We start from the raw sequence: 24,436 nt of genomic DNA on the forward strand, positions 1-24,436 counted from the left end.
TAAGATTTCAAAATTAGAAGAGACTCTGAGAGAACACCAATCAATGAAGTGCTATTTGGAATAAATACTAAAATTTAGACTAATCCTCAGTCTGACAGCCACGATACATATTGGAATAGACAAGAAATTTTGCATGAATTTGATCACTCACATAGGCAGTTATAGTTTGAAAACAATATTCCTTGCAAGGATTACGAATAAAATAATATTTTAGGACACAATTGAATTTGAAATAGGTGATGTTTTGAATAGATTTTTGAGTTTTATTGAAATCTTACATGAACAAGAAATTGGAAATACAATCACATCAAAGAACAAATTGTCACGGCTTTGACGTTTAAGCCAAACAAATTTTGTAGGGCAGATTTCAAAAAGGTGTGAAGTTATAACAATTTAAAAACACAGTTAACCTACTTCTAGGAATGCAAAACATACAATCATAGGTTATTTTCAATACAAGAAAACTTAAATTTGTTTGCTTTAATTTCTTAAAACTACTAAGACAAAGCACTAGCTTATATTTATATTTACAGCATACTCCATAGTCCTATGTAATCTATCTCAAATCCAAAAAATGAAACTGTCCAAAACCAAAGGTTCTGCAAAATCATGATTTAACAGTGTGCTCAGCTTGTTTTGAAGCTAAAATGAAGCCTGAAACGATAAAAGCATTGTAATCCCCAGAGTAAGGGAACTCTGCAAGCCCAATAATGTCCAAGAGCATTTATGAAAAGAGGAAAAAATAAAAAGACTTGAGTATATACACAATAGTGATTTCTTCAGCCCAATACAAATGGCAGCAAATTGCTAAAGATGAAACAAGCCAATTTTTTTGAAGAATGTAGTAGATCTAGAGCCAATCGTGTCTTGCCAATATCATTTTCAAGCCCTCACTTGTCTATTTCCACTGTTGCCCATAAGTATCCTGATAAAATTCCTGGTTGTCATTATTGTAACCATAGTTACCAGAATAGTCACCACCTTGTTGAAGCGGCTGCTGAGCGATGGGTTGGGAGCCCCAGTTCTGTTGGTTGTTGGTCTGACGGCGCTTGGAATCAGGTTGGTTGTACCCATCTGCCTTTCTCTTGCCTCCTACATTGCCCCCACGATTGCCCCGAGCTCCACGGGAACCACGGCCTCTCTGCTGTTGTGCAGGACCCCCTCTGCCACCCCTAGAGCCTCTTGGTGGTCCCAAAGGTGCCCCCCGCTGTGAATAGCCAGCTCTACCTCTTGGAGGTGGTGCTCCCCGCCCCCTTGGTGGTGGTGGAGCACCTCGCCCTCCCCTTCCTCCTCCTCTTCCTCTTACTGCATAGCCATCATCATAGCCGTAGTAGGGATCTTCATAGCCTCCACGATAGTCGTGATAATCATAACCATAGTAATCATCATAGTAATCTTCATAGCCATAGTAATCTGGAGGGTAGCCATATCCACCTCTCCCCCCACCACGACCCCGACCTCTAATTGGAGGTGGCATGCGAGGAGGAGGGTGATAGTAATAATCTTCATACCTAACAGTGGAGGGAAAGGGAGAAAAGAAAAAACAAATTAGTTTACTTCAAGACTCTTCTTGATTTTGTTTTGTTAACCTGATCTCCACTATCAAGTTATTGTCTGTTCAAAGATGTATTTACTAAAATGCAGACTCACGCAGTGCTTCTGGAGGCCTGTCTAGCAGCTTGGCGTTCTTTCCTTTTCTTGTCTGGTGGCTTAGCCAAGACTATTTCAATTTCTTCCCCTTCTATTTCTTTGCCATTCATTTCATCCATGGCCTATACAAAATTAGAAAAATACATTTATATTACAAGTAATAATACTGTAAAACATAACTACATTAACGTATCTGTGCCAGTTAATACACCAATAAACCATTTACTTAAATATTTTAATTTGTAAAAGATGAATTAAGCCACAAATTAAAAAAACACCATGTACTTGTTTCCCTCAAACTTACCCTCATATATATAAACTATTATATACTGAGAACAAAACTGATGCCCTACTATTATATTTTAAAAGGTAAAAGAGCTACCTATTGCTGTTCCTTATTTCCAAATAACTAATTCTTCAAAACTTAGCCATTCCAAAGAAGCAAATCCACATTATCATATGAGGAAAATGCCAGTATCACAAACTTTTCACAGCATTCAAAATGTAGGTCTTACATTATTCTTCTATAAAAAAATTTAATGATTTGAAACACAAATGAAGTTACTGAATGAGGCAGCAATAAGAGTCAACAAAAAACTGACCAAAAAAAATAAAGCCTAGGTTTTCCTCACATTTACCCCGAACATACTTTTTCCGTCAACAGTTAACGCACAGAGCCCAGAAAAGGCCTGACTGAATGAGACTCAAGTACTCTCCTGGAAGACAGTAATCAAAAGCATTCTATGTGCTAGTCCTTGATTTAAGTCGTTCCACAGAACAGCCTCTGCCATACTACAACATTCAGACAACTCAGTAAAACATCATCACCATACTACAGCTTTTGTATTTCCCTATACAATACAAATACAACCTTTTCTTCTCTGGACACATGTAAATGCATTATCCATAAAGAGAAGTTAGCGATTTACAAGTATCCAGAGATTAAACCCACTCTTCTCTAGATAACTGTTTCTCCCTTCACCATTTTAGCTTTCAGTGAAGAAACTAAATGAGGATACAGAAACTTCCTGATAAAAACAAAAGAATGGAGGATCTTCTCTCTCACCTGCCTTACCAAAGAATGTGACCCCAGTTGTTGAGCTAAAATTTTATTTTATAGACTGCTTGGACAAACCACTCAACCAGTTATTATACAACCAGTTATCTAATATCAACTGAATCAAAGGACTACTTAGAAGGTATCAATTTGTTAGTTATCAGTTATCAATGTTTAATACCCCTGGCAATTTCAGAAGGCATACATTCAATCTTATACTAAGCTGTGAATTTTATAAACAGTATTGTCTCACTAATTAGTTAGCTGCCATCAAAAAGCAAACCAACAGATTCTAACTAGTCAAAGATTCTATTAAGCACATTTTAAAACAGTATTGTGGGCAAGAAACAAAATCTGCTCAACTAAATGTGGCGCCACTCCACCAACAAACATGGAGAAAAACAATCAAGCCTGAGTTACTGAGGATTTTGGATTCATCTTCCCAATTACTCCCCCCCACACACAAACACACAAATAAGCTTTTATGTGTGTTGTTCCCCTACCTCTCACACTGCCGCCAAAGGAGAACAAGAGGAAAAAGAAACTGGCAATTTCTCCCATCAAAGATGGTGCTAATCCATTATTAACTGAAAACAGCAGAGTACACTTTTCATTACTAGCATCAAGGAATTAACTACAAGAAATACCTCTAACAACTATCAAAACCAGCAAAACATAGTCAATACAATTAGATTTCTAAAATGACTAAAGACAGGCAAAACTATGAAGAACTAACCATTCCCTCAGAAAATATCTACTGAATTAACTATGCTGTTATTGTATATAACACTATTTAATTTCTTCCAAAGGTCTGCAAACCAAGGTAAACAAAAAAGTTCTAATACATTAATTACCTGTTTAGTGTTTACAGCACCTAATTACTATACCTCATAATATTCCCAGGCATCCTGCTATCAAGTTTAGGCTAACAAAAAGAGATTAAAAATAATTTGCCAAAAAAAAAAAAAAAAATATTTGCCTGAGATCACAAACCCAATTAGTAATAATCAGGCTTTGAAATATGATGGAGTCTTACCTGTTATATACTATTACCACTTCAGAGATTATTAAAAGAAAGTTCCAGAGTTCGGCAAAGCTGAAAACCAATTTTATTTCAGTTTTTAAAGTCACTTTATGTGTTTATCAAGTTTCAACAACAGAATTCAAATATCAAGAAGCAAAATTTCAAAATTACTACCTTAACAGCTGCTCCTCTGTCTTCAAAATGAACAAATGCATAATCTTTCAACTTCTTCACCCTTTCAAGTTTTCCAAATTCAGAAAATGACTTTTCTAGTATTTCTTCTGTCACTGTAGTAGCCAAGTTCCTCACAAATAAAACTTTCACCTAATACAACAAATACACAAAATTGGCATTGACTGGTAAATTTTAGCTGGTCTGACATTAAAACATTTCTTCCTATGCATAAGCTTCCCCCCCCCTTCTAACATAGTAAGTGCTAAAAGTGCTATCAGAGATGGTATAAAAATTGCCAACAAAATGACTTTGCTATTAGTTGCCAATTTAAATAAATAGCAGTTCCTTCGCCTGTCCTACCGTTACTTAACACTGTGAAAAAGACCTTCAAGAAACCGGTACATAATTAAAACTTAACTTACAAATTTAACATGGTTCCTAGGTCTCCCTCAAAACAAAATTTTGTTCCCCCCCCCACTAGAACTGGATTAGCTGATTCTAAAGTTCATATGAAAAAATAAACAAGCAAGAATAGCTAGGAAAAAGAACAAAATTTAGAGGCTAGCCCTACCAAATGTAACAAACTACAATGCTTAAATCATTAAATCAGTGTAGTGTTAATCTGGGTAAAGATAAAAGCTAGATTCACATCTCACATGACACACCAGGATAAACTGGAGCTGGAAACTGAAAGTATTAGAAAAAAATGTTTTATAACAACACACTCGAGAAGGCTTTGTAGCTTAAAATTTATAAACTATAAAGGAGTAATTAAATAAAAAAAAACCCAAAAAAACTTTTATCACAAAAAGTTAATCTTTCTGATCAATCAGAAAATAAGAAAAGAACTCAACAGAAAAACTGAATAAAAAAATAGGCAAAATTTATGATTATATCGTTCACACATAAAAAAGCAAATGAGCCTTGGCTGATTAACTCAGACATTTCAAGTATCATCCGAACACACCAAGGCTGCGGGTTTGATCCGCAACGAATACACAATTAAATGGAACAACAAATTAATGCTTCCCCACCTCCCCCTTCTTCTGTCTCCCTAAAATCAATTAAAAACAAACAAACAAACAAAACCCCACAAATGGTCCTTAAGAGTAAAAATGTTAACTCATGCCTTATAAGGGAAGAAAAACCTTAACAGCTTTGAGATACCAACTGTTATCAAACTGGCAAAATCCAAGAGTTAAACCATACAGTATTTTGACAAGGATGAAAAAAACAACAACCCAGCCTCTTATATTTTGCAGGTAGTAGGGTCAAGTGATTTACCTCTCAAAAGAGGATAATATGGTATTCTTAGTAATAACAGATGCATCTACCCTTGGCCCACAATTCTATCTGTGAGATTCTATCATACAGATAAAGCTGCACTTGACATGATACAAGCTTATTCTTTAAAAAAGCAACCCAAGGCCCTGGCCAGTTGGCTCAGAGGTAGGATGTTGGCCTGGTGTGTAGAAGTCCTCAATTCTCAGTTAGGGCACACAGGTAAAGTGACCACCTGCTTCTCCACCCTCCCGTTCTCTCTCTCTCCCTCCTGCAGCCATGGCTGGATTCCAGCAAGTTGGCCCTGGATGCTGAGGATGGTTCCATGGTCTCTCCTCGGGCATTAAAATAGCTCAGTTGCAAATAGCCCCAGACGGGCAGAGCATTCGCAGTAGGGCGCTTGATGGGTGGATCCCAGTTGGGGGCAAATGTGGGAGTCTGTCTCTCTGCCTCCCAACCTCTCACTTAAAAAAGAAAGGCAACCCAAAAAGATGAGAAACCCAATATCCAGCTGGTTGAATATACTATAGTATATCCACTAAATGGAATATTATGTAACCACAAAGAATGAATTGCTCTAAGACTGACATGGGAGAGATGGGCAGGATACATGTTGGTAAGAAAATTGTTTTTTTCATCTCTAAAACAGGAACCCAACTTACAGTCAATGTGACAGGCAAGCACTGTGTCACAGTTTAATTGACAACATTTTATAATTTCTTAGTGGTACATATAATTATGGTATATCTTCCTTAGAGATAACGAAGTAGAATAGTAGATAAAACAAATATAAACCAGTGAAAACAGTAAGTTACTAACTAGCAACCACTTGTATAAGAAGCAGGGAATGAATATATCCTCATATTTGAGGCCCTAGCCAGTTGTTCAGTGGATAGAGCATCGGCCTGGAGTGTAAAAGTCCTGGGTTTGATCCCTGGTCAGGGCACACGCGAGAAGCAACCATATGCTTCTCTTCTCCTCCCTCTCTCCCTTCTCTCTCTCTTCCCCTCTCACAGCCAGTGGCTTGGTTGATTTGAGCATTGGCCCCAGACGGGGGTTGCCGGGTGGAGCCAGGTCTGGGCACATGTGGGTGCTGTCTATCTTCCCTCCTCTCACTAAACACACACACACTCTCTCTCTCATCTGTCTGTATTTGCCCAAGAAAACACTAAAATGATAGCCTGGCCACACAGTGGCACAGCGGACAGAGCCTCAGCCTGGGGCGCTGAGTACCTAGATTAAAAGCCCTGAGGTCGCCAGCTTGAGCACTGGCTCAGCTGGAGTCTCCAGGTCAAGGCACATATGAGAAAGCAATCAATGAACCACTAAGGTGCCGCAACTGATGCTTCTCATCTCTTTCCCTTCCTATCTGTCCCTGCCTGTCTCTCTCTCACTAATAAAATAAACAAAAAAAACCAAATAAACAAAAAACATTAAAATGATAGAATACTAAAACTGGATGCATATATGGACCAAGGGGGATATAGTCAATGGAGCAAGGAGTGTAAGTAAGACTTCTTGTCTATACCTTTCTATAAAGTTTTGATTTTTCATGGTGTGGCACGATGCGGTGTGCAGAGGGTGTTGTTATACTGAGTGGGACATTTGAAACCATGTCAACACAATAAATTAAAATTTAAAATAAAAAAATTTTTTTTAATTCTTTTGATTTTTGAGCTAAGGAAATATATTATATTGCCCATTCAAACAAAAAATGAACATACCCACTAAACAAACTGTTGCCTGAAGTTAACAGCTATCTTAAGAAAAAAAAGATTTGGGGAGAAGATCTTAATTCAATAGGTGAAAAAAATTTAACATTTTCTAATTCTATCTCTATTCCCTTTATTTTCCTCAATGTTGTCAATATCAGAGTATAACTACATCAGAAGGCCTCGCCTCCACTTCTTTTTTTAACTCAACATTGGCCATTTTTTGAGATGAAACCATAACATATTATATAAAAATTATGTTAAGACACATTTAAGTGCTTAGGTTCTGTTTGATTTTAAAATTGACCAACTTGGCAAAAGAGCTTCAATAAATTATACTGCTCACAAAAATTAGGGGATATTTCAATAATGAATATGCGATTAAAAAAGGATTTGATTTTTTTTAATTTAAACAAGAACATCAGAAAAGCGAACAAGTCAAAGAAAGTTGTTCGATTATGCAAATGAGACACAAAACCAACTTTTATTTCAATGGTGAAAATGCACTATACAAACGGCTGAAAGTACTGGAGTATCTGCACGTTCCCTGACCCCCTAATTTTGTGAGCAGTGTATAACACCAACAGAGTGAAGTAAGAGCAGAAGCTTTACGTAATTATGTAAACTCCCCCTCATTAAAAAAACAGTAGCCTGACCAGGCGGTGGTGCAGTGGATAGAGCGTTGGACTGGGATGCCAAGGACCCAGGTTTGAGACCTCGAGGTCACCAGCTTGAGCGCAGGCTCATCTGGCTTGAGCAAAATAAAAAATGCTCACCGGCTTAGACCCAAGGTCGCTGGCTTGAGCAAGGGGATACTCGGTCTGCTGAAGGCCCACGGTCAAGGCACATATGAGAAAGCAATCAATGAACAACTAAGGTGTCGCAACGAAAAAAACCTGATGATTGATGCTTCTCATCTCTTCCCGTTCCTGTCTGTCTGTCTCTATCTGTCCCTCTCTCTGACTCACTCTCTCTGTCCCTGTAAAGAAAAAAAAACACACAAAAAAAAAACAGTAAAGGACTCAGTATTATTCTATCAAGTTGACTCAACTAGTATTAGAGGCCAGTTAATAGAGGCCGCCTATTCATTCTGAAACTTGTTTCTAATGCAGAAAGAATACTTAGTAGAACAAAATTCTGAAGTTTCCTAACCCTATGGAAAGATTTAGGATAAATTTCATTATGAAAGGTTATTATCGGCCCTGGCCGGTTGGTTCAGCAGTAGAGCATCGGCCTGGCGTGCGGGGGATCCGGGTTCAATTCCCGGCCAGGGCAAATAGGAGAAGCGCCCATTTGCTTCTCCACCCCCCCCCTCCTTCCTCTCTGTCTCTCTCTTCCCCTCAGGCAGCCAAGGCTCCATTGGAGCAAAGATGGCCCAGGCGCTGGGGATGGCTCCTTGGCCTCTGCCCCAGGCGCTAGAGTGGCTCTGGTCACGGCAAAAGCGACACCCCGGAGGGGCAGAGCATCGCCCCCTGGTGTGGGCAGAGCGTTGCCCCTGGTGGGCGTGCCGGGTGGATCCCGGTCGGGCGCATGCGGGAGTCTGTCTGACTGTCTCGATCCCCGTTTCCAGCTTCAGAAAAATACACACACACACACACACACACACACAATAAAAAAAAAAAGAAAGGTTATTAGAGGTTTGTGAAAAGTGGTTGATAAGCAAGTTAGTAGCTATACTTAAGATTTTCTGGGGATTTGATTCCCCTCTTATAATGAGAAATATATCTATAATGCTATTTTAAAAATGTTTTTTATCTAAATGCTATTTAAAATTATTTTATTTATAATGACAGATATCTTCATCTATAATGCTAAATTTTAAAAAATGTTTTTATCTGTATTTTTAAAATATTTTTTTATCTATAATACTATTTTTAAAATGTTTTTATAGCCTGGTCTGTGGTGGTACAGAGGGAAAAGTGTCAACCTGGAACACTGAGGTTGCCAGTTCAAAACCCGAGGCTTGCCTCGTCAAGGTACATATGGGAGTTGATGCTTCTTACCCCCCACTTTCCCCTCTCTAAAAATAAATAAATAAAATCTTTAAAAAAAAATATTTTATAGCCTCTCTTCATTCATTCTCAATAGATCTTTCCTCTGCTTAACACAAAGATGTTTTCTGACTACAAAAATTTTATCACATGCCCTGGCCGGTCAAGTCAGTCAGTTAAGAGCGTCATCCCAAACTAACAAGGTTGCGGGTTTGACTCCCAGTCAGGGCACATATGGGAAGCAACCAAAAATGCATGACTGAGGAGAACAACAAATACTGCCCTTCTCTCTCCCTTCTTCTCTCCAAAGAAGAAAAAAAAAAATTATCACACAAGTATAAACTGGGGCTCTCGTCCAAACTAATCAGAATAAGGACTATCTCCTCAGAACCTAGGAGATAGGCAAAGGTTTTCGTCCAAAGACTCCAATCACTAATTTATGACCATATATGGAGTTGTTGCCTTTGTGAGACAGGAAGAGACATATGCCAAAAACTGAACTCACTACAAGCAGCGGAGATGCAACTCTGATGTGTCTCTTCAATCATAGGACTCACCCAAAGGAAAGCCTGAGAACGAAAATTCACGGCACCTTCAGTTACCAGGCAAAGATCTTGGCAATGCGAATACAGAAAACCGGGGGGGGGGGGGGGGGGGGATGAGGTCTCTCTACAAGACCTGCCATGAATATTTCATCACTACCATTCTTCACAGGGACAATACCCTAATGGAGCTTGATAACTTAAAAAAGAAAAAAAAAATTTTACATAAGAGAAATAATAAGCTATAAGTCTAAATAAAATGATTCACGGCCATTTAATAAAAGTCATAGTATGACTTTTATTCATACTATGGATGAAGATTATATGTCATAATCTCTCAAATTTCACCTCTCTCCTTAATAAAGCCTTGGTTTTTCTTTTTAAACCTCCGTATTCCTCGTATTTAGCACAGAACAAATTCTTAGTATGTATAAAAATGTTTAATGGAAGGGATTTTATTTCAGTTCCTTTTACACATTTAATCTGCAGAAAAATGAATGGTTAATGGAAATTCCTGGATACCAAGACAGGCTGTTAAGTTTGGTGTTAAAACAGGTCCTTGCGTAAATAGTTAAGATCAAGAGCTGTAATTTGTATTTATTATAAAACTCAAAAATATGTGAGCTTCATATTGAGTATAAAATTTAAATAATGATCGCACTATCACCCAAGCAATTGCATTTACCTTAGCCATGACTTCTGGATCTGGTTCTTCCACAGGGTCAGCCCATTCAACTGTAACTACATTTCCCCAGACTTTTACTTTTCCACTCATCAACCGGCGTCTGGCTTGTGCTGCTGACTTGTGATCCTCGTATTCAAGGAAGCAGAACCCCCGATTCTTCTTTTTGTCATCGGGTTGATGATAGAGAATAACGTCCACCAAACCCTCTGTTAAACCAACAGCCAGATATATAAGCCAAAAGCATCCACCACACATCTAGTGATTAGGTAGACCTAAATCCACTTGCCAGAAGGGCAAAAAATAACTGAAGCAACTTCAAAATGATTCACTAATTACCTAGTAGACAATTAAATCAGCATTATTAAATATGAGGTTTGGAACAGTATTTTTATGTTCTCTTGTCATTTTAGGGGTCATAAAGATACAGCCACAAACAACAGGTATAACTGCATTTTGATATGTAACATTCTATAATGTTTTACAGTGTTTGATATAACATGACCTCATAATTTATAAAAACACTACCAAGAAACTTAAAAGCCAAATTACTGATATAACTCTAAGAGAACTAACATTCAACTAACCATCGACCAAAAACCATCCTTGGATCTAACCTAAAAGTTTTTACCAAATGACTGAAAATAACTGTTAATATTGGTATCCCTCTGGTCTTAGACCTGTGCCTTCATCTTTCCACATATGTTCTTTCTGGGTAATACCAGCTAGTTTCTACTTTTAAACACTATGTATCCTTAAGAATGCTTAGATTTTGCCTGACTGGTGGTAGCACTGAGGCCCCAAGTTAGAAACCCAAGGTTGCCTGCTTAAGCATGGGGCTCAACTAGCTTGAGCACAGAATAACCAGCTGGAGCAAGGGCTTATCCACATGATCCCAAGGTCTCTAACTTGAGCAAGGGGTCACTGGATAGGCTGGAGCTGCTCCCCCCACCTGTCAAGGCACATATGAGAAGCAATCAATGAACAACTAGTTATACACCTCTCTCCTTTCCTGTCTCTGGCTCTCACTTAAAAACAAAAACGCTTAGATTTTATTTCTAGCCCAGACTTTAAGATGTCCAAAAACGGCAACACCATTCTCAAACTGTCTTCTCTAGAGTTCCCTATTTACTCCTGTGTTTCTCAATCCAAAAAGTAAGGACTAGTTCTTGAGTATTTCCCCCCACCCTTCACTTCATCTTCTCTATCCAATCTACTTTCTGCATCTCCACTGCTCAATCTTCTGAACACTATGAAAGCTTCTATTATCTACCCCCTCTACGTTATTATCCATATAGCAATAGAAATAATATTCTGTAAACATAACACGCTATTTCCTGCTTAAGAACTTCAAGTACCTTCTCATTATGCATACACTAAAATCCAAACTCCTTATATGGTCTACAAAAGCCATGCCTACATCATTTCATATAATTCTACCTTTTAAAACACCAGCCTTGTTAATTTAATATACCAAGCTCTTTCTTGTCTTAGGACAGGGGTCCCCAAACTTTTTATACAGGGGGCCAGTTCACTGTCCCTCAGACCGTTGGAGGGCTGCGACATACAGTGCTCCTCTCACTGACCACCAATGAAAGAGGTGCCCCTTCCAGAAGTGCGGGGGGGGGGGGGGGGGGGGGGAGGTGCGCAGCGGATAAATGGCCTCAGGGGGCCACATGCGGCCCCGGGCCTGTAGTTTGGGGACACCTGCCTTAGAACATCCGCATGTATTGCTTCCCTTGGAATGCACATTCCTTGGCTCTTTGTATGCTACTTTCTCCTCATTCTGCATGTCTTGGATAAATTGTCACCTTATCAGAAAAGCCTTTTATATCCATCAAAACCAGAATAGTGGCTACTCTCTAGCTAAATAGTCTTTTAATTCCCTCTTCACAGTGCTTACCACAGTGTGTAAATATTTCTTTAAATTTTTTTGGTCCTCTCCTTTCCCAGAATGTAAGCTCTACAAGGACAGAGAATAGATCTTTCTTATTCACCACCATATCCCAGCACCAGCACTTAACAGGCGCTGGATAAAAACTTGAAGGAATAAATGGATAGAAAGCCAGAAAGAAGTTGGTAGGTAATGAACTATAGAGGTAAAAAAATTGAGCCGTTAGGAGTATCTGACCAGCACAATTAATGATGAATACTGGCAGTGGTTACAATATGGGAAGATAGACATAAAAAATTCTAGAGTGGCTACAATTTGAGGCGACAAGATCCAGAATGTGATCTGGATGTGGAGGAGCTGAAGTAAAGAACTGGAGATACAAATGGGAGCCTAGAGTACTGATGGTTCATACACAGATGTAGAAGTATGAAGATTAAGTTAATTGAGGGCAGAAGAAAAAGACAGTGAGCCAGAAGCACTCTTTAATTAATAGAAGACTAAAACTGAAACCAGAAGATGGCTTGAAGGGAAAAGGAAAGCATATATGGAAGACAAAAATGTAAAGGAATAGTGCTTTTTTTTTTTAGAGGAAACAATAGCCTAAAACAGATTTTGCTGTTGTTGTTTTAAATATTTTATTCATTGATTTTACAGAGAAGGGAGGGGGGATGGAGCTTATAAGTATCAACTCATAGCTGCTATACTTTAGTTGTTCACTGATTGCTTATCACATGTGCCACAACTGGAAAAGCCCAGGGTTTCAAATCAGCAACCTTAGCATTCCAGGTCAGCGCTTTATCCACTGCTCTACTGCAGGCCAGGCCTAAAACAGTGATTTTTAAAGCACAGCTAGCATTTAGATCTCCATCAACATTTTAAAAAATAAAACAGTCCCAGGCCAGTTGGCTCAGTGGATAGAGCATCAGCCCAGCATATGGACATCCCAAGTTCGATTCCCTGTCGGAGTACACAAGAGAAGCAACCATCTGCTTTCCTTTCCTGTCCCTCTCTTCCTCCCACAGTCAATGGCATGATTAGTTCGAGCATTGGCCCAGGCGCTGAGAATGGTGCGGTTGGTCTGAGTGCATTGGCCTCAGGCGCTAAAAATTGCCCAGTTCATTTGAGCATCAGCCCCAGACAGGGGCTGCCTGGTGGATCCTGGTCAGGCCCATGCAAGAAGCTGTGTCACTTTCTCCCCCTTCTCTCATGAAAAAGAAAAATAGGAAAAGAGAAAGAGAAAGAAAAGAGAGGGAGGGAGGGAGAGAGGGAATAGGAAATATAAGACTAATCATGTACAATAGTCAAAGTATGGTTTCATTAAATTTTGTTTCAGTTATAAACTGTATACAGACCTGTGATATAAAATGTACTTCTCAATTATTTCCATGAATTTAAAATTGGGATTTTTGAAAAATATAATCTAGACAAGGCAACAGGAATAGGATAAGATTCTAATCCCCTTGGCCCTAAAGGACAATGAATGCCAAGAGGGGAAAAGCCTTTGCTTGAACACCACAGGGCCAAAAGCTCTGGCAAAAGCCAAGGTTCAATTAAGGTAAAGAAGTGAAGGGGACGTTCCAAGATATTAAGGAAATGAGAAAACTTCCTTAATTAGTCCACACCACTATAAAACAGAAAGGAGGCAATTTAAACACTGAATAGACATTTGAACTCTTGGATTACTATACAACTTTTTTTTGGTTTGTACTTATCAACAGTACCACAGATTTCCAAAAATTAGTTTCTAAATACATTTTTGTTTTACCTGTGACTTTACTGAATTCTTCCAGAATGTTTTCTTTAGTCTTATTCTTCGGAATTGATCCAACAAAAAGCCTGTTGTTTGCCACGGAAATGCACACTCCGAGGTGTTTACCAGGGCGAATTTCATAGCTGTCACACTGCAAAGAAGAAAAGAACCAGACACCCCACAACCACCCCAAACTCAGGACAGCTGATCTTAATCTAAAAAATTCAACAATTTAAGGTCAAACACTTCCTATTTCATGAACTCACCAAGTACCCTTGGGTTTGCCATAATATAAATGTGTAGTTTTAACCTTGTTGTAGTCATTCTCATTTTAGTTTGGTTTGTTTAACCTTTACTGTTCCTCCATATTAGAAAGGACTTACTTGCACTTCATTTTTAAAACTATTCCATATTTCAATTTTATCTATCTAAAAAAATTTTCCAGAGATTTTCAGAAAAAATACCTGAGATAAAATTAGATATAGACAAATCAATGGAAAAATAATAATATATAAAAAGTAACAAACATGTTTAATCAATGAAGAAATTTAAAACTTCACATTATACACAAACCATAGAAGTCTAAATATATACATATAGTATCACACATAGTATTTTCAAAATTATATAAAATACATATAAAAATGTTTTACTTAAATTACTATAATGGTTCCCTTAATAAATTTTAGCTTCTCATACTTTAACATTACCTACCCATTTATTTACTAACAGATGTATCATTATTAAATAAAACCATCTATATGCTGCCAGAACATGGAAATAAAAGCTTTAAAAACATCTAAATACTAAATAAACAAACTGTAAGGACATCCATAATAATTAAAGACTAACATCTGGGTCATGCTAGAAGCGGAATGAATTTTATTTATTTATTTATTTATTTATTTATTTATTTATTGGGGAGGCAGAGTCAGAGAGAGGGACAGATAGGGACAGACAGACAGGAAGGGAGAGAGATGAGAAGCATCAATTCTTCATTGCAATTCCTTAGTTGTTCATTGATTTCTCATATATATGCCTTGACTAAAGGAGCTACAGCAGATTGAGTGACCCCTTGCTCAAGCCAGCGACCTTGGGCTCAAGCTGGCAACCTCAGGTTCTCGAACCAGGGTCCTCTCCACATCCCAGTCCAATGCTCTATCCACTGCGCCACCGACTGGTCAGGCAGAAGTGGAATGAATTTAGATGCAACTAATCAAACAAAAGCCTTGTAAAAGAGGTTACTGTTCTAGAAGGACTAGAACTAGACTAAGTGAGGCCTTTAAATGTCTGGCAAAAGATTATGCCAGAAAACAATGATATTGTTATTTTGAGTGACTGGGATGTTTGTATCTTAATACAGTAGGAGTGAAGATATACTTGATTTGCATAATTTTGTTACTACTACTTATAAGTCAGTACAAAGAGTAAAAGGTCCTACACAAAAAGTAATTAAAGACTGGTTATAAAATAGCAAAAGGGAAAGATTAAAGATAGAAAAGACAACCTGAAGACAAAAATACAGAAAAGAATTAGAAAATAAACTGTATGATTAGGCTGTGACAAAAATAAAACAGATTAAAAACTGTTTCCTGAATTGGCAACAGGGTCCTAAACCTTCACTTCACTTTAAGAATCCTATCAAAGTTTAACAGCAAGAATTGACATCCTTTTTTGTCTACAATCAAGAGAGAAATGCAGAAACCAAATACTTAAATCAAACTTTAGATCCTAATCATTCTAATTAATAACTTTTTAGAGTTATGGGAGACTTTTTCTAATATATTAATTCTTGGGGGTATTTTCATTTCTTTTTTTTACCATTATAATCAGAAAATATAGAGCAGGGGTAGGGAACCTATGGCTCGTGAACCTACGGCTTGTGAGCCAGATGTGGCTCTTTTGATGGCTGCATCTGGCTTGCAGATAAATCTTTAATAAAAAAAAAATAACAACATTAAAAATATAAAACATTCTCTGGGCCCTGGCTGGTTGGCTCAGTGGTAGAGCATCGGCCTGGCGTGCAGGAGTCCCGAGTTCGATTCCCGGCCAGGGCACACAGGAGAAGCGCCCATCTGCTTCTGCACCCCTTCCCCTCTGTCTCTCTCTTCCCCTCCCGCAGCCAAGGCTCCATTGGAGCAGAGTTGGCCCAGGTGCTGAGGATGGCTCCGTGGCCTCTGCCTCAGGCACTAGAATGGCCCTGGTTGCAACAGAGCATCGCCCCCTGGTGGGCATGCTGGGTGGATCCCAGTCAGGCGCATGCAGGAGTCTTGTCTGACTGCCTCCCCATTTCCAACTTCAGAAAAATACAAAAAAAAACAACAAACAACAAAAAAAAAACCCCAAACATTCTCATGTATTACAATCCCTTCATTTCCTACCGCTCATGTTTATGGTTGCGGGTGGCTGGAGCCAATCACAGCTGTCCTCCGGGACAACACCAAATTTTTATTGGATAATGCGAAGTGTACACGGGTCATTGTATGGCTCTCACAGAATTACATTTTAAAACATGTGGCGTTCATGGCTCTTTCAGCCAAAAAGTTTCCCAACCCCTGATATAGAACAAAGGCCACATACCAACTCAGTCAATATAAAAACATTCAAAGCAAAAACTAAAGAAAATAAAACAATGTTAACTACAAACATTAATTGAGGTAAATCTCTTAAATAATGATTTGCTAGACAGTAGGAATTGGTTTTGTTATCACATACCAGTTTAACAGCTTCTTGTGCAGCTTCCTTCCCACAGAAGGTGATAAAAGCATACCCTCTGTTCTGACCAGATAGTGGATCCATCATTAGACGTAGATCCCAAATGGGACCAGCCTTTTCAAAAAGGGGCACCAACTCATCCTCATATAAATCTCTTGGTATTTTACCTACAAAGACCTGAAATAAAATCTCTGTATTAGAATACCAAAGCATCTGCTTTTAGAGCCATAAAGCCTAACAATCTTTTCTTTAAGGAGAAATGAAGACAACTGAATCTTGAGAAACCAATCCTAATTTTTATTATAATGACTTTAGGGTCATCAACATAGACTAATATTCTGTATTGAAAAGTGGAAACTGATTAGTAAGAGTGTGCAAATTATGCACTAAATTTGAATAGTTATTTGTCTTTTCCTAGAAAAACAGAAGGGCACATACAATTTGTATCTTCATGGAAATATGTCTCCATTTTTATAAAAACAATAACTAAAAAAATATTAATGGTTCTTCAAGTTTCTCAACACTAAAATTTTTATTATTTAAAACTCCAGACTTTCAATCCATCCCTTTTTTCTATCAGAACATTACATGTTAAAGTATTAAAAAGACTCTTCACCATATGAAGACTGGGTGTTCTATCTTAATTAAAATTATATAGTAGGACTAAATTATAATATACAATGATAAATTAGAATGAAATAATCGGTCTTGGCCAGTTGGCTCAGTGGTAGAGCGTTGGCCTGGAGTATGGATGTCCAGGGTTTGATTTCTGGTCAGGGCACAGAGAAGAGGCGACCATCTGCTTCTTCACCCCTTCCTCTCTCTCTCTTTTCCTCCCGCAGCAAAAGCTCATTTGGTTCGAGCGCATCAGCCCCAGGTGCTGAGGATAACTCTGTGGAGCCGCTGCCTCAAGTGCTAAAAATAGCTCGATTGCAAGCATGGCCCCAGATGGCAGAGCATAATAGGCCTCAGACAAGGGTACCCAGGTAGATCCGGTTGGGGCACCTGTGGGAGTCTGTTTCTCTATCTCTCCTCCTTACTTGGAAAAAGAAGAAAAATAAATAAATTAAATAATCAGAAACGCTTAGTATCTATTATTATACCACAATTTTCTTCAAGCTTCCACAAACATTAAAAAACAATCTTTTATGTTAAAACATTTGTAATCCAAACACAGTCTTAAAGATTAAATCAATGTGTACATGAGATACATTTTCTAGCGAAACTCTCCTACATCAATGTGTCATATTCGGGCCTGACCTGTGGTGGCGCAGTAGATAAAGCATCGACCTGGAATGCTGAAACCCTGGGCTTGCCAGGTCAAGGCACATACAGGAAACAACTACTTCGAGTTGATGCTTCCTGCTCCTCCCACCCCTCTTTCTCTTCTCTCTAAAATCAATAAAAAACATTTCATATTCTGAAAAGTTACCTTATTAAGGAAGTAATAATAGCAATCCAAAAGATGTCAAAATTATACTGGATATTAAGTTTCTGATCTCTACAAAAGTTGTGCTATCTTAACATAATCCTTTAAAAAAACTTAGACCCACCTTCACTGCTTTTGGGTAAAATTTGATATTTTCTACTAAATCTCTAGTATGATTCTCACAAAACAACTAATTCAATTCTTCTGTCTCCTTCAAGTTCACCAAATGTCATTTTAAGGTCATCTGGGAAAGTTACTCGTTTCCTCATATTCTTTCCTCTCAGCTTCAAAAACCTTTCTCAATATCTATTTTCACTTATATCCTTTATACCTCACAGAAAGAGATTTACTTCCTTTCCAAGGTTAACTTCTTAACCCTAGGAAAGAAGCACATTTCTTTTCACCACCTTCTTCTGGAAATAATTACAAACCTTTATTTCTTCAACTCTCCTATTTTGCTCAGGACATCCTTTCCTACCAACTGGTTCTTTCCTGTCTTCAAACATGCTAAATCTCCCACAACAAAACAAAGTACAAACAAACAAAAAACATTTACTTTAGTGCCTGACCAGGCGGTGGAGCCGTGGATAGTGTCAGCCTGGGATGCAGAGGACCCAGGTTCGAAACCCCAACGTCACGAGCTTGAGCATGGGGTCACTGGCTTGAGAGCAGGCTCGCCCGGCTTAGCCGCAGAGCATGGGGTCACTGGCTTGAGAGCAGGCTCGCCTGGCTTAGCTGCAGGGTTTCAGGCTTGAGGGTGGGATCATAGACATGACCCTATGGTCGCTGGCTTGAGCAAGGGGTCACTGGCTCGGCAGCAGCCCCCTGGTCAAGGCACATATGAGAGAACAATCAATGAACAACTAAGGTGTGACAACGAAGAACTGATGCTTCTCATCTCTCTCCCTTCCTGTCTGTCTGTCCCTCTCTCTGTCTCTGTCACACACACACATACACACACACACTTTTACTTTAGCTTCTATATCTTTCATTTTTATATTCTTTGAACACATGCCCCATGTTTTATTCTACTCATGCAATTTTTCTTTTCAACACATCCCTATATGCTTAGTACTGTGCAGCTACAGAGAAGTAAAAATATCCATAGAAAACCATCTTTCTAATAAAAACTCACTCTGAAAAGCACTTGGCATTTATACTTTAACTCTCTAAAATTGACTTCTTCCTCTAACACTAAACTGCATGCCCAAATGTCACTTATGAACTTCTAATCACCAAATTTTTTTTCCTCTGTCTCATCATCCCCACCTTCTCAAGCATGAACAGTGATGATGCTACCCTCTGAAAATCCTTAAATCTTCAGGATCCTCCACTAACCTGGTTTTCTTACCTTTAATTATTTCTCTAACATTTCCATGGTGCTTCTTCTATCCACCTAATAAAAATCTGCGTGTTTCTTAAAGTCATGGCTCTACTATTCTTTTCTGTTTTTTCCTTATAATGATGATATCCATTCCCAAAACCTACAACTACAGTCATCTCCCAGATCCTCATCCCAAGACCTAATTCTGTACCTCCAACTGTCTACCAAACATTTCCTCTTGACTATCTTGATTTTACCCCAAATCATCAATAAATCTAGTGGTGCCAACTTGTTTTTTGATTTAGATATATGTATAGTATAGACAAGAATGACTATCAGAATCTAAGTTTCTCAATATATAAAAAACCTGTTTTAATTTCATTTTTTTCCTTATTATAGTTTCTAAATATTCTACAATAAAGATAAAATACATTTATAACAAATGCGTTTTTCCAAAAATCAAAATAACTAAAATCTACCCTTCTCAACTGGCTCCTCTGATTTTTCACCATCTCTCTTGGAAGTACATAATTTCTGCTGCTCCCCAAACAAGATGACTAAGGAAATATTATTCCTATAAACAAACAAACAAACTCAAATATTTTGAATCCCTCTCATTCCTATCTACATCCAATTAATCTTTTCATATCACCTTGAAGTTGCTCCAATGCACAATGCCTAGCCTATACAGACAACTGCTTCCCTCTCCTAAGACATGGAAATGCATATATACCTTTACTCACGTTAAATGTATTTTTCTAAGTCCTAGGGATACAGTGAATACCAGATAAGGTCTAGGCACTTATGAGGCTTACAATACAAAATAAAAATATAAACAGTATAATTTTAGGAGGTGTTAAAGGCTAACAAAAGCAATAAAAGAAGGTAAAAATGAGAAAAGATTGTACCGTATTTCCCCATTTATAAGATGCATCTTTCCCCCCGAAAAATTTGGGGTCTAAATACTAGGTGCGTTTTTTGTTGGTTTTTTTTGGCTAGAGATTTCCTTGTCAGAATCCCATGCCGAAAAGGGAGAAAAGCTGCATTTAAAAAGAGAAAAGATATCTATGTATGTTGAAGACCTAAACATGCCACACTGTAATTCCTGAAAATAAAAAAACCCTCCGAGGGAAGAATGCCCTGATGCTGTTTAAAGCAGGGGTCCCCAAACTTTTTACACAGGGGGCCAGTTCACTGTCCCTCAGACCGTTGGGAGGGCCGGACTATAAAAAAAGGTATGAACAAATCCCTATGCACACTGCACATACCTTATTTTAAAGTAAAAAAAACAAAACGGGAACAAATACAATATTTAAAATAAAGAACAAGTAAATTTAAATCAACAAACTGAGCAGTACTTCAATGGGAACTACGGGCCTGCTTTCGGCTAATGAGATGGTCAATGTGCTCCTCTCACTGACCACCAATGAAAGATGTACCCCTTCCGGAAGTGCAGCGGGGGCCGGATAAATGGCCTCAGGGGGCTGCAGTTTGGGGACCCCTGGTTAAAGGCTTTCTGCTGTTAGGCATGGCAGAACCAATGAGGAGTCATCCTGTTCTTTCTGCTGGAACACTTTCCCTCAACTCCCCTGCCTGGCTAATTTCCATTTACCTTTCAATATTCAGCTCAAACATAAAACTCTTTCTGGAATTCATTGTTTCTTCTGACTTTAATTTCAAGAATGCCTTTCCCCATGGCTCACTCCTGATTAGCTGAGTGACAATCCTTCAAATACCCACCATACCTTCCTTAGTCCTTGACATTTTGCATTGTTTTTTTAAATTAATTTTAATGGGATGACATTGATAAATCAGGGTACATATGTTCAGAGAAAACATCTCCAGGTTATTTTGACATTTGATTATGCTGCATTCCATCACCCAAAGTCCAATTGTCTTCCGTCACCTTCTAACTGGTTTTCTTTGTGTCCCTCCCCTCTCCTCCCCCCCCACCCGTAACCCCCACCCTCTTGTCCATGTCTTGAGTCTCATTTTTATGCCCCACCTATGTATGGGATCATATATAGTTCTTAGTTTTTTCTGATTTACTTATTTCACTCAGTATAATGTTAACAAGGTCCATCCATGTTGTTGTGAATGATCCGATGTCATTATTTCTTATGGCTGAGTAGTATTCCATAGTATATATGTACCAAAGCTTTTTAATCCACTTGTCCACTGACGGACACTTGGGCTGTTTCCAGATCTTCACTATTGTGAACAATGCTGCCATAAACATGGGGGTACATTTCTTCTTTTGAAACAGTGCTATGGTGTTATTGTGATATATTCCTAAAAGTGGGATAGCTGGGTCAAAAGGCAGTTCGGTTTTTAATTTTCTGAGGAATCTCCATACCGTTTCCCACAGTGGCTGCACCAGTCTGCATTCCCACCAGCAGTGTAAGAAGGTTCCCTTTTCTCCACATCCTCGCCAGCACTTATTCTGTGTTGTTCTGTTGATGAGTGCCATTCTGACTGGTGTGAGGTGATATCTCATTATGGTTTTAATTTGCATTTCTCTAATGATTAATGATGTTGAGCATTTTTTCATATGCCTATTGGCCATCTGTATGTCCTCTTTGGAGAAGTGTCTATTCACTTCTTTAACCCATTTTTTTATTGGATTGTTTGTTTTCCTGGTATTGAGTTTTACAAGTTCTTTGTAAATTTTGGTTATTAACCCCTTATCAGACGTATTGTCAAATATGTTCTCCAATTGTGTAGTTTGTCTTTTTATTGTTCTTATTGTCTTTAGCTGCACAGAAGCTTTTTAGTTTGATATAGTCCCATTTGTTTATCCTGTCTTTTATTTCACTTGCCCGTGAAGATAAATCAGCAAATATATTGCTGCGAGAGATGTCGGAGAGCTTACTGCCTATGTTTTCTTCTAAGATGCTTATGGTTTCATGGCTTACATTTGTCTTTTATCCATTTTGAGTTTATTTTTGTCAATGGTGTAAGTTGGTGGTCTAGTTTCATTTTTTTGCAGGTAGCTGTCCAATTTTCCCAACACCATTTGTTGAAGAGGCTGTCTTTACTCCATTGTATGCTCTTACCTCCTTTGTCAAATATCAGTTGTCCAGCATGACCAGGCAGTGGCGCAGTGGATAGAGCATCAGACTGGGATGTGGAAGACCCAGGTTAGAGACCCCGAGGTTGCCAGCTTGAGCACGGGCTCATCTGGTTTGAGCAAAAACTCACCAGCTTGAGCCCAAGGTCGCCAGCTCGAGCAAGGGGTTACTCGGTCTGCTGAAGGCTCACGAGCAAGACACATATGAGAAAGCAATCAATGAACAATTAAGGTGTTGCAACACTCAACGAAAAACTAATGATTGATACTTCTCATCTCTCCGTTCCTGTCTGTCTGTCCCTATCTATCCCTCTCTCTGACTCTCTCTCTCTCTGTAAAAAAAAAAAAAAAACCCCAAAAAAATATATATCAGTTGTCCATAAAGGTGTGGGTTTATTTCTGGGTTCTCTGTTTTGTTCCATTGGTCTATATGCCTGTTCTTATGCCAATACCAGGCTGTTTTGAGTACAATGGCCTTGAAGTATAACTTGATATCAGAAGTGTGATACTTCCCACTTTGTTCTTCCTTTTCAAGATTGCTGAGGCTATTCGTGTTCTCTTTTGGTTCCATATAAATTTTGAGAATATGTGTTCTATATCTTTGAAGTAAGTCATTGGTATTTTAATCGGTATTGCATTGAATTTATAACTAGGTGCATCTTATACAGCGGTTATAGTTTTTTTACTTGCATCCCCTGCTTTTTCACTCTTGTTTTTGCCCTCACTGTCTGTGATTCGTCATCAGACACAGATGAGGACAAGCTACTGGATAAGAGTTTTGACAGTGATGAGAAGTTGTATGAACTTTATGATGAATAAAACGAGTTCAATAACTTCATGTAGTATTTTTTTTTCCAAATTTTGGGCCCCAAAATTAAGGTGCATCTTATACATGGGAGTGTCTTATACATGGGGAAATACAGTATTTTAATTAGGAAAGCCTCTGTAAGGAGGTTAAATATGAATCGAAACCTAAGAAGAAAATTAAGAGAAAACGGGAGGAAAAGAGCATTCCAAAGTGCAGGAACAAGTACAAAAAAAATGGGAGTACAACTGACATAGATGAAAAAGAGCAAATAGGCCAGTGAATGGAATTACAACGTCCACACAGGAGACAGTATTGAGAAAAAGAGAACAGAGCCAGATTAAGTTAAACCAAGGTTAAGAATTTGAGTTTTAGTACAAATGTGTTGGAAAGACATCAGGTTTTTTGTTTTTTTTTTTAATTCAGTGAGAGGAGGGGAGGCAGAGACAGACTCCCTCATGTACCCCGACTAGAATCCACCCAGCATGCCCACTAGGGGCGATGCTCTGCCCATCTGGGGCCCTTGCTCTGTTGCAACCAGAGCCATTTTTTAGCACCTGAGGTAAAGTCCACGGAGCCATCCTCAGCACCTGGGGCCAATTTGCTCTAATCAAGCCATGGCTGCAGGAGAGGAGGAGAAGAGGGGGGTGGGGGTTGAGAAGCAGACGGGTGCTTCTCCTGTGTGCCCTGACTGGGACAGAACCCTGGACCTCCACACGTCAGGCCAACACTCTACCACTGAGCCAAATGGCCAGGGCCGACATCAGAGTTTTGAGGAGACAAGTGAGCAAGTATGACATATGTTCTAAAAGGAATAAATAGCCTGACCGGGCGGTGGCACATTGGATAGAGTGTTGGACTGGGATGCGGAAGACCCAGGTTCAAGACCCTGAGGTTGCCAACTTGAGCAAGGGCTCATCTGGTTTGAGCAAAAGCTCACCAGCTTGAGCCCAAGGTCGCTGGCTCAAGCAAGGGGTTACTCAGTCTGCTGAAGGCCCGCGGTCAAGGAACGTATGAGAAGGCAATCAATGAACAATTAAGGTGTTGCAACGCGCAACGAAAAACTAATGATTGATGCTTCTCATCTCTCCGTTCCTGTCTGTCTGTCCTTGTCTATCCTTCTCTCTGTCTCTGTAAAAATAAGTAAAAGGAATAAATATTCTGGTAAATGGTAGAAAATGGGTTGTATGGAAAAACAGGCAGACTGATCAGGTTAACAGGGCAATCCCAGCAACAGATGATGTGACTTGGTGTAGTAAGGTGAAGCTATGAAGATAGGAAAAGTGTGAAAATAGTTTCAAATTACACTGAATTCAAATCTATATTATAGTTACCT

The 24,436-nt window shown here is 38.8% G+C and overlaps 1 protein-coding gene across 2 annotated transcripts in view; it reads right to left on the bottom strand.

The window, feature by feature from the left end:
* Positions 1-240: 240 nt before the first annotated feature.
* Positions 241-24,436, bottom strand: part of HNRNPR (heterogeneous nuclear ribonucleoprotein R) — a 46,513-nt gene continuing 22,317 nt past the window's right edge. For both annotated transcript variants that reach the window (XM_066375398.1, XM_066375399.1), the window contains 6 exons: positions 16,473-16,649; positions 13,773-13,908; positions 10,117-10,322; positions 3,906-4,055; positions 1,651-1,772; positions 241-1,511 (listed from right to left, as the gene is read on the bottom strand). In XM_066375398.1, the coding sequence (XP_066231495.1) occupies positions 899-1,511; positions 1,651-1,772; positions 3,906-4,055; positions 10,117-10,322; positions 13,773-13,908; positions 16,473-16,649 (1,404 nt within the window). In that variant the 3' untranslated portion in view covers positions 241-898. The remainder of the gene's footprint in view (positions 1,512-1,650; positions 1,773-3,905; positions 4,056-10,116; positions 10,323-13,772; positions 13,909-16,472; positions 16,650-24,436) is intronic.

The sequence above is a fragment of the Saccopteryx leptura genome, chromosome 3, assembly GCF_036850995.1.
Source record: "Saccopteryx leptura isolate mSacLep1 chromosome 3, mSacLep1_pri_phased_curated, whole genome shotgun sequence".
Taxonomy (NCBI): Eukaryota; Metazoa; Chordata; class Mammalia; order Chiroptera; family Emballonuridae; genus Saccopteryx; species Saccopteryx leptura.